This window comes from Pangasianodon hypophthalmus, chromosome 26 (genome assembly GCF_027358585.1).
Source record: "Pangasianodon hypophthalmus isolate fPanHyp1 chromosome 26, fPanHyp1.pri, whole genome shotgun sequence".
NCBI lineage: Eukaryota > Metazoa > Chordata > Actinopteri > Siluriformes > Pangasiidae > Pangasianodon > Pangasianodon hypophthalmus.
In genome coordinates, this window is record NC_069735.1 from 12,496,994 (window position 1) to 12,510,736 (window position 13,743).

A 13,743-nucleotide genomic window follows, 5' to 3' on the forward strand; every position below is an offset into this window, starting at 1 on the left:
TTCCACCCCCCCCACCCCACCCCAACCCCCCCCGTCTCCCCGCCTCTCCCCTCCACCTCCGGTTACGGGAAGCCCATCTTCTCTACGCGGCGCGGATGCTGGAACTCCGGCATTCACGCTCCAGTCTGGAGATGTTGGACAGCGGCGATGGTGCTCTCTGTGCTCTTTGTGCTCTCTCTCTCTCTCTCTCTCTCTCTCTCTCTGTGTATTCTCTCTCTCTATCTTTCTTTCAGCATCTCGCCTTTCAATCGCTAATGCAAGTTCTTACATCTGGCGCGGGCGCCAAAAAAAACGTGGCGCTGCCTTTAAACCGGAATGGCGCCTGATCCTGAGAGAGATGGACAAGTACATCAACAACTACAACCACAACCACCTGAGACAGCGAGCCAGCCGTCAGTCACTCCTTCTCCCTTTCCCATAGATCCACGGGCGCGCCTGGTGTGTGCTCGGTGGCGCATCAGTGATCAGTGAGGGACTATTCTTTAACGAATCGGTTCTTTTGAATCTCTGGTTGATTCACAAGTGCGAATCGAAAGCTTGGGCAATTAGACCTCTTTTTTATTTTAAAAGATAGATTTTCTGACTTCTGATTTGACTTCTCCTTTCCTACTCCTTGGATAGGTCTATTGGACTATCTGTTTTGGGAAAATTAGTGCTAAATACGTTTTTTTTTTTTATCATACCTTTCAAAGGGGTGAAATTATAACTGCATTCGCCTGACTTGCTTAAAAATGTAACTTCATGTTATTTGTTGTGCAAACAAACAATAGTGAAGCAAAAGTAATACACTGCACAGAATTTATTTTCACCCCATAAAACATTTCTCTCTGTTCAGTTTAAATGAACATTTTTTTCAAAAATTAATGTGAATAGTTAGAATTATAAACAGCCAGATTTAGACCTGGATGTATTTACAATGAGGCATGTCTTATCCCAGTGGTCACAATTAGGACTAATGACATGTTTACATCTCCCATGAGTATGACACAAATATGGTATTAAAATATCAGTAAAGAATACCAATAATAGGCCATTTAAAAGATGCACCAAATATTGTAGTTGTGTCAGGATTGTATGCTTAGGTACATTGCTCTAGTTACAGTATGAATCACACAACCCACATGAAATCCATCCATCCACCCATTTTCTGTATCACTTATCCTACACATGGTTGTGGGGTAGCCCAGAGCCTATCCCATGGGACTTGGGGCACAAGGCAGGGGACACCTGGACTGGGTCCCAACCCATCACATGGCACAATTGCACACACACCACAGGCAATTTAGAGATGCCAATCAGCCTATAACGCATGTCTTTGGACTGGAGGAGGAAACCCCCAAAGCACAGGGAGAACATGCAAACACCACACACACAGAGTGGAGACAGGAATTGAACCCTCAACCCTGGAGGTGTGAGGCAAACACACTAACCATTAAGCCACGCTTCCCACATGAAAGCAATACAACTTTATCAACAACTTTTCAAACGAAAAAAAAGGTGACAGGTGGGATAACATGCATCTCACCATCAAAGACTATGAACTAGTAATGAATGAAGTTATTTCCTAATCATAAAATGCTGTTTTGAAGATTATAAGTGACTGTTCAAAACCATGAACAGTGATTACTGTAGGGGTTGACACTTTGGAGTTTAAACCCTGAGTTGTGAATCAATCTCATCCCTCCATTCACGTAGACGGGTTTGTCTGAAAGAATCGACTCAGTAAAGAGTCATGATGCCTGACACTCCAAGTCGGTTGTGCTCGGAGTAGCCCGTGCCCGCCCACCTCAGTCTATTTTCAGCATCACTTAAACGGGCCATATCTCAGCAACGTGAGAGGTATTTTTAACCCAATCAATACACATATTTTAGCCAGTTGAAATGATTTTTTGGAGCTGAGCAGCCCCGGAATAACCCAGTGCACCAGACACTGCTAAGCACTACGCGTCTTGGAAAGAGACACAGAAATGAGATATCAACTTCATAGAGCAGGCTAAAACAAATCAGGAAATAAAAACAGTCTAACGCTTACGTGGGAGTGTCTGACGCCTTCATTTATATGACGTGTTAAATCATTTTATGCGTTTTTTTTATTAATTTTTTTAATTGGACCGGAAAGGTTGGTTTCAGCACCGTGGACAGCGACAGCGTCACAACTCGCCTGCACCGCCCCCCCGCCCCCTCAAGTCTAAAAAGGGCGTGTCATTGAGTCCACAGGGAATGAGAACATCTCTCTGTGGGCGTGTCATGAAGTGCATAGACAGGGAACGAGGGCGTGTCTGAGTGCATATATGGGCCAGGGGTTCTCAAACTTTTTGCAGTTAGGGGCCCCTTTAACTGTAAGAAAAAAAAATCTATTTTATAAACATCATCATTTGCAAATCCAATTATTCAAATACTGGGAGTTAAAGAAAACTATAGTTATAAGCTATAGTTCATGGACCCCACTTTAAGAAGCATGGATTATGATAATTAAGGCTTCTTCACTTCCTGAGAATAGCTACGTACATTTTCTCATAGGAAAGCACTCTTTAAGAATTGTATATTGAACCTTTAGGGACAACAGAAAACTCTTGTAGATTTTACCTTTTTTATCTAAGAGTGAATGGAAGTCTTGAAATAAGAAGGAGAAAGTCACCGGTTGCAGTAAACAGATACAGGCCATGCAAGCCCAATGTACTCAGATGAGTGTGTAGGGTTGGGGGCGTTTTTAATTTGCATATTCATAGACTAGTCTAATGACATTTTTCTTTGTGAAGCCACCACATCAGGCAAATAATTCAATATTTAAAAACACTAGTAATCTCATACTAGAGACCTAATGACCACAGTTCTTTCAATCGCGCGCCTCACGCCGTCTTGTGGCCATATGCATGTATTGCACCCTGACATTGCCACCTAATATCAAGTGTGAGCTTTTTTGGGCTACTTAATAAATGAAAACAATATTCTCTGAAAATAGAATGATACAGAATAATGAATTGCTTATTTTTTTTATATATATATAACCCTCCCTAAGGTCAAAACTACTTTTCATAATGTAGTCTATATTCTGTATTCAGGTGCAAATCTACCAGTTCTGTGCCTTTCACCTTACACTAGTGCACAGCTTCTCAACACTGGTCCTGGAGAATCCCCTGCTCTGCATATTTTAGCTCTTTCACTGCTCTAACGCACCTCAGATAATCAGCTTATTAACAGCCCTAGGGCACTGCCAAGCTGCCCTTAACCCTCTCTGCTCCAGGGTTACTCTATCATGGCTGACCCTGCGCTCTGACCCCAACTTCCTAACAAGCTGGGATGAAAAGAAGAAAAGAATTTCACTGGGCTGTAATGTATATGTGACAAAATAAAAACAGTAAAATATGCGGGGCAGGGGGTACTGGTTTGGAATCTGTGGTCTACTGCAGTTTTTTCCTTCTAGACAGTTCTGTCTAGATATGAGCCGTATCTGAGATGGCAGAAACATATCTGAGACAACAAGTAAATGAACACCCAGCTTTAGTAGACTATGTCCAGACTCCACCAGGACAGATGTGTTCTTTCCCATTGCATCACATGAGTCACCTGTTTCTAGTGTTTAACTTCACACCACGCCCTGAGCCCATGTCAGGATAGGGTGCCAGTCAAAAGTCAATCCAAAGGTAGTAAAGCGAAAATAACCAAGGATCAAGGTAAACAATGCTCGCTGGACCAACTGTGAAGTTGTATTCTGTGAGAGCAACAAGCAAATATTTGCTTAGATTTTTTTTTAATTAGGCCCTAGTTTACTAAAGGTGTGTTCAAATCTATTAACACCTAAAACTATACAAGCTGATTTACTAACCAGGTCTAAGGGGAATTGTGTCTTTCAAATAAATAAAACAGCAGTTTGTTTTGCATGTTTGCTTTAATGAATATGAAATATTTTAATGTTTCTTCTGCAGAAATGCAAAATACTGGGTGGAGTCAATGCAAATAGATTAATTTAGCCCTGCAGTGTGAAGCCTGAAAGTCCCTGCAGAATAACCAAAGTGTGTAATTCTTAATATGACCGAAGAGCAGGTATTAAATTTGGGGAAGCCTGCTTCCACCAGATGAAGACAAAATTATATCATTCAGTAGGTTTTAATAAAGATAATGTTTATCAAGATTATGCCTTAGTAGCAAAATTATGAAAAAGTTTATGACAAAGTTGGTTTTGTGTTATAGATATTCGCTAAACACACTGACACCTCTGAGTCACACATACCCTATGAATCCAACATCCATGATTTTATTTTGTGTTCATACTGTATTTTGAACAGATTTTAACTGTGCCTCTTTAGTGCAAATTTTTAATGACACAGTTATAATTATAAGACATAACAATTAAATTGAACACATAAAGCCTGATAATAATAATAATAATAATAATAATAATAAAACGTTTACCACAAAAAGGAATGTGAATGCTCCCTGTTTTCTCTGTTGGTATGAAATCCTGAAAAATCCCACAAATGATCATTAGTGATTTTACTAAATCATTTCTGATTTTAAATTAAGGCACACTGAGATGAAAATTGCTCCTTAAGGCAGATTTAATTTAGTCCTTCTTTAAGATATAAGTCTGATCTGGATTATGGTGAATTAGCCTGGTTTTAAACGGATTGATTTCAGTCTGTCCAATCTGGCAACCTCGCACCTGTCTCAAAGCAGTCGAAAAGATGTGCATGGATGATTAGATGATCAGATAAATGGGAGAAATTCGGCACAGTGGTGGTTCAGTCAGGTCCTGCCAAGTGCTGAAGCCCTGTCTAGCCTGTTACGTCATCAAAGCATCAACGTGACGTCGACTAAGTGACGGAGAACTCTAATAATGCCATGAAGGTCAACTTGCGTGCGCATGCGCATATCCAGTGCTTTCTGTCCTGATTGTCTGCTTGCAATGACATGACCGTGTGTGCATGAGGTTCAGGAAGAATCAGCGATGCTGAAGGACGCGCGAGCTGAAAAGTCGAGGAAACTCAGGGTGTTTTTTTTTTATCAACCTGGAAAAGTAAGTACGACATGCAAATTGTTGGTAGTAATTTATGAAAACAAGACCCCTTGCTGAAAGCATAATGCATATCAGTGACGTCTGTTTATGTCTTCATAACCAGCTTCTTTACCAGATTGCTTGTGGTCGAGTGCACGTGCATCTCGTGATAGGTCGACTAATTCAACTTGTTTTATTCAGAAAATGCTGATTCCCCAGTGCCGTGCACGAGACTCAGTAGTGAAGGACGCGCGAGGTGAAAAATCAGCTTGAAAAAGTAAGTATGACATTCAGATTATTGTTATTAAAGCAATGCAATCTATTAATAGAAGCCTGTTTTCCTTGTGCATACAAAGAAAATGGCATCGGAACACAAATCAATTAAATATTTATTAGCAACAGTTTTTCCCTGAATGATTACTTGGTATGGAATAGATACACAGAACCATTTTGTTACTCATGTTTTACAAATCAAGGGCAATTCAGCCATTTTCTGAACTAAGACTTTTGCTCCCCTCCTGTGGGGACTCGCCTGCGCATCACACACATGCTGAATATAACCATATGGATATCATGGGGTTTGGGCTAAATGACTTCCAGAAAGCATTCTTTTCCGATTAAAACACAATGTGTTTGAGGAATAACTGCATCAATGTTTAATCAAGTGACTATAAAGGAGTTGCCCTGTGTTTGGCTCCATCCATCTTTCTCTCAGTCCTAGCCAGTTTCTCAGTCCCTGCTGATTAAAAGCATCTCCGAAATATGATGCTACCACCACCATGCTTTACTGTGAAAATGCTATTCTTAGGTAATGAGCAGTGTTGGGTTTTTGTGTAGATTTATGACATAAAATCACATTTCAGTTCCAGGTTGTGACACTACAAAATGTGGAACAGTTGAAAGTGTGTGTGTGTGTGTGTGTGTGTGAAAACTTATGCATGCCACTGTAAGTCAACAAAAACTTGTTTTGAAGACAACAAATGTTTTTGTTCCATATTGAATTATACAGTGCTTCACATGGCAGCTCAACAGAAATGTAGCTGTATGTGTCCTAAAGTCAAATTTAAAACTTTTTATGATTTCAAAGCAACTAACATAAAGAACATGTATGTGTGTTTTTCAGTGAGAAGAAGCAACCAAAGGTCACCAGCAAGAGTATTTCTTGTTTTCCAGGAAGCTACAGTTAACCTCAGTTTAACACACACCCCTTAAGGGTATTGTGATATCAAACATTTTCAAAACAACAACAAAAAAAAAATCAAAAATAGAATAAAACAAATGAACACCTGAAATGCATTTAATTGGAAATCAAGTTTTTTTTAGGGACCCAGGACACCATGATCATTTCTGGATGAGCAGAGTAATTACCAAACTATGCTGGAGACTGCTTATACAACTGAAGTATAGATGATTAGTGACATTAGAGGTCACTTTAAACCTTTCTCTCGTTGGACACACAGACTCGGTGACTTGGACACGCTTTTTGAAGTCGGAAAAAAAAGGACACCTGGGTAGTGGGGCATCTGTAAACATCTTCTGACTGGAAGCTGGACCAATACAGAGAGCTTTCAGTCTGATGTTTGCAGTTGCAGGCTGCCACATGTCAACACACATCCTGGAAGCATTTTTATTTAAGCGTGAATAAAGCAGACACACTTTACCCATTCTAAACATAGATATACATAAATATTACAGACCTAGATAGCTGATGACATCATTCCCTATACAGTGGTGTGAAACCACTTGGCTGTCATTCTGTTTCTCTGTTCTCAAAAATAAATGCATACGAATATGTAAAGTGTTTTCCAGTAATGTCCAGCTGTGTCAAGATGGTTTATGTGTAAGTATCCATGAAAAAGTGGAATTTTGTTACTTTAGAAGATAGCTAGCCACTGTTCTCTGCAAATATTAGCTAACTCGATCAGGCCATTTATTGGACTGTTGTACCATGTGTGTGAAAACCATTTCAGACATAGTTTAAGACTTCATTTATTCATGTTTGAAAATATCCACCTACCTTGTTGTTCTCTTACCACTAGAGGTCAGCGTCATAACAGACATACACTAAATACCAGCTTAGTACCCATCATAGCCCCACGAAAAGTCTTGCCTGTATGTCCTTTTCATCTAAATATACATAAGCTAATGGGTTTAATCTTTAAACCCTACATTAAACATTTACTGTTTTATCCCTTCTCTATCTCCTTTCAAAAATGGGTTACATTGTGGTCACATTACAGCACAGAGATGATCATTAGATAATAATCAGTGACACTGGTTTATATTTTCAGCCATTTTATTTTCCAAATTGCTTAAATTTAAATATACAATAAAACAAGGAGAAGAACATAAAAGACTGTACATATAATCTCATGATGGGTCATCTAATTAAACCTGGTTAGTAAAAAAAAAAAAAAAAAAAAATTAATGAAAAATTTCCAGACGGATTTTATTGCAGTCCTCTGGGTGTCTGATTGCAATTCCATTACGAAGTAGCATTTCAATGTACGGCGGCCAGAAGGAGTCATCAATCGTCACATAGGGCTCGTGAGGAGTTTCCAGGGTTTTGTTTGTTAATTGCTGCAGTAGACAAATAGAATAATAGATACACCAATGAGTGATGCATCATACACCTCTTATTATTAAAATGTTAACTTTAAAAATGTAAAATGGCTGACATGCAGCTGTACCTCAAGGATCTCACTTAGTGAGATAAGATTTGTTCCATAATCTGGAACAGCACCCTATGAGCACAAAAGTACAATGATTGATAACCAAAGTTTCCAATTACCAAAGTGCTGTCAATGGTACAGCCTCCAGGAATACTAAGGAAACGCACCTTCTTTTTCTTGGTGCCAAGTGCTTGTTGACCAGGAAGAGGAAAATGCTCGGCTAACATGTCGCTCAGCGTCTCCATGAGGGTGCCGTGATAATCCTTCACCTTGGTGATTTTTCTCTTCATGTCCTGTAGAATACTGTAGAAAGATAGAAGGACACTGAATGCAAAATAAACCATTACACTTCATTCAGGACAATTTGCTCTAAAAACACACACTGTCTCATACAATCACTTTCTCTGGTAGACTAAAACCCCCGGATTAAGAGGATTAGGAATTATTGCAACAGTTCCACGGCTGCCACCACATTTCCAAAAGCTTGTAAAAGCGTCCCACCTAACATGCAATATTCAGTTCGTTTAAATCGAGCTCTGATGGGTTTATAAACGGGTAGGATCACATCAATCACACTCAGGTGTGGACTAAAACAAACAAAACCAGACAAATTTCTTCTGGATGAAAGACTTTTCCTAGTTCATTTCAAGCAAATATTTTTTTTAATAGACTTCTGTTTGGTTTAGTCAGGCAGCATGAAGCCAAATAGAAAATAGCCAAATGGAGAAATTACCCAATAGCACTTCATTACTATTGCTGTGATGTAAATGTGATTACTATTTGACAGAGTTTTATGTGTAACACTGATAACGCAACAGTGTTCAACATTCTTTACCTGTGTTCTGACAGCTTCTCATTTTCCTCACGCAACGTGCCGACTCGTTCAGTCACTGCACTCAGTACCTCCTTCTTCTCTTCCAGCCATACCTGCTCTCTAAAAAGAACAACTGTTAAATGTCTGTAATGTTTGTATATAAACAATAATACGCAGATAATAGTCATGTTTGTTCATATAACTAATAAAACACTTGGGCGTGTACTGTTAGAGGAAAATGGTCAACAATATGGTGGTGTGATGGGACCCGTTGTGTAGTGGAAGTTGATTATTTAACAATAACAGTGTGTCCCGAAGTGTTTTATTCCTCTTATACCACAGTAACAGTCCAATGATTACAATTCATGAGGGGAAAAAACAAAAACCTGCAGCTTGTCATGTTACTGATAAACCGTACTGCGCAATGCCTTCTGCCCTGAAAACTGTTACTCCTTCCATAAATGTTAAATAAACAATGTTTAAACTTTGTTTATTATTAGCCTTATATCATCATAATTATTGTACTTGTGATACAAGTCTAGCTGATAACATCAGAGCTGCTGTTATTGAAGAAAAAAAAAAAAAAAAAAAAAAAAAACAACACCTTCTAACCAATCAGATTGAAGAATTCTGCAGCGCTGTCGTATAAGAGTTGGTAATGTATCGATTTGTAATGTTACTGAAGAGAAGGTCACCTTTGCAAAAGGTCTTTCAGGGCATCTCGCTTTGCTTGGGAGTAGGAAAGGACCATCTTCAGCTGACCGTTGAGTCTTTGCAGCTAGAATTTAAAAAAAATAATAAAAAAGGCTGGTTACAAAAAAAGAAACCGTCTGTAAAATTAAAATAGTTAAAATTTTTCTGAAGGAGGGCCGCTCACCTCTTCCTTCCCGATGGCCAATAAAATTTCAGGGTTTGTTGACAGTACTGATAAAGACAGAAAAGCAGTAGCAGAAGAAGAGTTTACACTGGTGGTATATTGGGAAGAGCTGTACTTTCTAAATACATAATCTGTCATAATCTGACCTGGATAGTGCAGATTTATACTTTCTAAGAACTGCTGCTGTAATCATAAAGACTATCCTGTGCTCATCCCAGGACTCTCACTCACAATCATTTTTCACACACTTTGTACTGTTTGTCTTTACTCTTCTACACCTGCATACTGTAAGGATTTATAATTCCACTATCTGGTGTCACCCAGAAGAGGCTTTTTGAGTTTCTTGCTCATGTCCTCTCAGGGAGTTTTCCTTGCCACTGTCACCTCTGTCTTGCTCAATAGGGATCTAAATCTACACATGGATGTCTGTAAAGCTACTTTGTGGCAACCTCTATAGTTAAATGTTCTACACAAACAAAATTGAATTAATAATGACTTACATTTGGGTTCCATTTCTTGCCACTGTTCAAGCTCAGTCATGATGGCATTCAAACGATTCATTGCCTGCCGGGATTAAAAGGTTTCAATGGGGTGTAATTCACTTCGCCTCAAGCTTTATATGCTAAAAATGCATATGTTGGTATATGATGGAGCTGCACAAGGCAGGGTGTCCCAAAAGTCTCCATACATAGGGGACATTAACATTTTTAGCAAAATGTCTTCCAAAATTTTTCATACTTAGTTTATATTATATATTTTTTTCCAGATAATCTTTAAGAATGCCTTTGACAAAAGAAGAACGTATTGAAATCATTCTCATGGCTGGATCAGGAAGCTGCTGCAAGGTTGGAATGGACTTTAACAGCAAACATGGCAAGCGTATCACACAAGACACTGTTGCCAAACTTATTAACAAACTCAAAAAGACTGGAAGTGTTGCGGACCAACCGAGAAGTGGACGTCCACGAATATCCACTGGCAAATGCACAACCGACAAGGTGCTGGCAAACATAGTCCCCTTTGGGACACTCTGTGTATTGCTTGTTCAGCGTTAACGCAATATTGGCTTTTGCAAGACTGACATCGCAGAAGCCTGAAACAAACTACTGTTCCAAAAAATCAAACCAATACCCTGATTAATTAAAACACCTACAGAAAGTTTCTCAGGAATGTGAACAAAAAGACGATGTAATAATGTTGAGACCCTAAAATTAGTCTGACGACTCAACAATTTAAAGATATTGCTTCATAAAATCCTGATCCTCAATAATAAGCTCAAATCAGAGACTACTTTGCAACATTATATTTTTTTATATTTCTACTTAAAGTTTTGGTGTAAAACTTCTCATGTATTCATTTTAACCCACCTTTGTATCAATGTATAAGCTAGCTAGAGCCTCATTTGCATATTGCGTGACCAGTATTGGACAATTTCAATACATTGTGCATCCCTATATACAGATAATGGATGCAGCAGGAGCCTCACCTCGTTTGACTCTCCATCACCGGACCCTTCATCTGCTGAGGCAATTTCACTCTGAAGCTGAAAAAGACAATTATGGAATACACTCAACAAGTAGTTAAGCATCAGGAATCTCTATTTATTTGTTTATTTTTATCTTTTAATATAATGCTTTGCATTCTTGCACTGTGAAGCTTCAGAAAACCTGAACCATGTGCCTGTTGTTACTAATGACATGACTACAGGATTAGTTAAGCAAAGGGGAAAAAAAACAACCACCAAAAAAAAACCCAGTTTTACTTCGTTTCAGTCCAATATTTTAGTCAAAAAAAGAGAATTAGATAAACAACCTTTTGTAAGACCTCAAAGTGTTCTTCGCACTCGTCCAGCAGCTCAGCTCTCACTGCCTCAGAACATCCTGATGAGTGGATCGGAGCCTCAGCGGCCTCGACAGCCTCGACCTCCTGCTCCATTCCTGTCTGCATAAAAACAAAACATCATAAATCTGACGTGATCTGGGAAGCTATATCTTACAGAGTAGTTAGCTCATTAGTGTGTAAGAAACATGCCATGCATCATATACACTGGACTGAAAAGAAACTGTCTGTTGGTAGACACACACAGACCAGCAAACATTTTAATCTGCCTTGTCAGGTCAGTTTGAACTTGCGATAAATAGCAGGGGTTTTTATCATTGGTGTTACCCCAAGAAGTGTCACAGTTATTACAATAGTTTAATCAGAATTACTTGGGTTGATTGGGGTTTTTTTTGGGATGACTGATCATAGGATTGCACTATCATATTTTTCTGTTTAAAAATGTAGTCTGTAAACATTCATTATTAATTAGTTTATCATTAAGATATAATCAAACTGCTGCCCCACCATATTTTAACCCTTTCTCTGATTCAAAAGCTTTGATATGTGAACTGTTTACACTGCATTTTGTTGTATAACAGTAATATTCAGTAAGTTTCAACTTAGCCAGTCTCACTTGATCTAGCTGACATTATTTGGTACCCTAATACTGAACAGTTTATCATTTATCTAGTACACTGTTTATTACCCAGTAACCTATCTGAGTATACTGTATTTATGTATTTATGGTCATACTGTTAAAGGAAAATATATGACAATGACAATGTGGTGTATTGAAGCAGAGTTACTGTTACCATCCCATAGTTGATTATTTTGTTCCTGTACGTGTTTACTCCTCTTATACAACAGCAATTTGTCAAATATTACCATCGTTATCTATTAAAGAATGACATGTCATACTTTTTATCTGTTTAGAGTTACATTTAATGCTGTGGAATGTCCCCAAAACAAGTTAGTTCCTGTTTTAAGTTACACTATTACACTATTAGAGCTATAAACTGTTGCTCTCTCACTTTTCACTCTCCATAAGGTAATAAGACAAACAAATTGCAGCTTTCATGTTACAGAGAAACCGCTGACACTGGAGACTCCTTCCATTAATGCTACAAAGGCCTAAATTCTCACAGGAAAAAAAACAACAAAAAAAACTGTTATGAAGCATTGACTATACAAGTCTCTTTGGGATAATAAATAAATAAAAATTCTTATTATTTGTCATTTCTTGTGTGTGACAATTGTTTTACTAATTTGTCTAAAATGCAAACAAAACATTTTACTTATTTATGTTCACTCTTGATAAAATTTATGTTCAAAGATGAACCTTGTCTTAGTTTACATTTATTTAGTTTATACACTGTGTTTTTCTCCTCCTTCTGCTGTTTTGATGATTTATGTGAACTGTTTCTCTGTTTTTATTTCCTATTTATTTAGTATGTTAACAGAGTTTAGTGCTCCTGCGTTGTACAGGTGCCTTAGCGAGTAAGCTACGTTATATAGCTAACCAGCTAGCTAGCTAATGGTGACTGCAGGCTAATATGCAAGTAAAGCAAGGTAGTTAGCATGTTAGCTAGCGCTCTAACCTAACAGCTACATCAAACCTGACGCTCAGATACTGAAATAAAAGTTTACTGGATTTGTAAGACTAAGCCTTTATATGAAATAAGTAGCTGGGGTAAATCTCAAACACCTGATTATATTGTATAGAGTGCACTACACAGAGTGTACAAGGCACTACTCTATGCCCTGTGTAGTGCACTAAACACAGGGATAGGAGGCTGTTCAGGACGTAACCACTCATTTTGTCGCTAGCTAGCTATGCTATTAATCAGAAAAGTATCCAGTGCGTTTAACGCAACTATACCTACCGCACGCGAGTGATTAATTTTAATATTTTAACTTTTTTAACGCTAATATACTAGATAATATTCCAGGTTCTCAGAGGTATCTTCAAAGCGTTTACATTCTTCTTCTACAGCTTGTTTTCTGTCACATCCAAACAAAAATGCCGCCAGCTGGCCCGCCGTGACGCACTTCCTGTTGGTGCGTTCATGAGTGCAGTGACGGCGCAGCATGTACGCAGTCTTCAGGAAGGGCAGTTAGTGTTTGTTAGCTCACTAGTCATCCACTTATTCAACTTACTTACTACTTTTGTGTTGCAGTGTACAGCAGTAAACTGTGAAACATTAAAAAAAAAAAAACATGTCAAAGTCTATTGTTATTTGCACAGTCATCACATGGAAAACTGTACACTGAAATTCTTCTGGTAGCTCCACTAACAAGTACTGGATATAGTGTACTAGTGTACTGGACTATATGGCCAAATGTATGTGGACACCTGACCATCACACTCATATGCGCCCATTCCAAAACGATGGGCTTTAATATGGAGTTGGTACCCCCTTTACTGTTATAATAACCTCCATTCTTCTGTGAAGGCTTTCCACTAGATTTTGGAGCATGGCTGTGGGGATTTGTGTTCATTCAGCCACAAGAGCATTAGTGAGATCAGGTGAGGAGGTCTGGGGTGCAGTCAGTGTTCCAGTTC

The 13,743-nt window shown here is 38.6% G+C and overlaps 1 protein-coding gene and 1 long non-coding RNA gene across 3 annotated transcripts; one reads left to right on the plus strand and one right to left on the minus strand.

Moving 5' to 3' along the window:
• Nucleotides 1-4,843: 4,843 nt before the first annotated feature.
• On the plus strand, nt 4,844-6,292 carry LOC113537659 (uncharacterized). Its single transcript, XR_003403785.3, has 3 exons — nt 4,844-5,017; nt 5,198-5,273; nt 6,120-6,292. It is a non-coding gene; the product is annotated as an uncharacterized LOC113537659 (long non-coding RNA).
• Nucleotides 6,293-7,274: 982 nt separating this feature from the next.
• Nucleotides 7,275-13,259, minus strand: cenpk (centromere protein K). Of its 2 annotated transcripts, none has more exons than XM_026932093.3 (10): nt 13,064-13,259; nt 11,172-11,296; nt 10,846-10,902; nt 9,860-9,923; nt 9,360-9,406; nt 9,178-9,260; nt 8,504-8,602; nt 7,836-7,971; nt 7,687-7,740; nt 7,275-7,576 (listed from the first exon to the last, which is right to left on the minus strand). In XM_026932093.3, the coding sequence occupies exons 2-10, from the start codon at nt 11,292-11,294 to the stop codon at nt 7,421-7,423; spliced, it is 819 nt and encodes a 272-aa protein (XP_026787894.1). In that variant the 5' UTR covers nt 11,295-11,296; nt 13,064-13,259; the 3' UTR covers nt 7,275-7,420. The 2 variants fall into 2 exon arrangements, with proteins under 2 accessions (XP_026787894.1, XP_026787893.1); XM_026932092.3 differs by having other exon boundaries at nt 11,172-11,300; nt 13,064-13,258.
• Nucleotides 13,260-13,743: the final 484 nt, after the last annotated feature.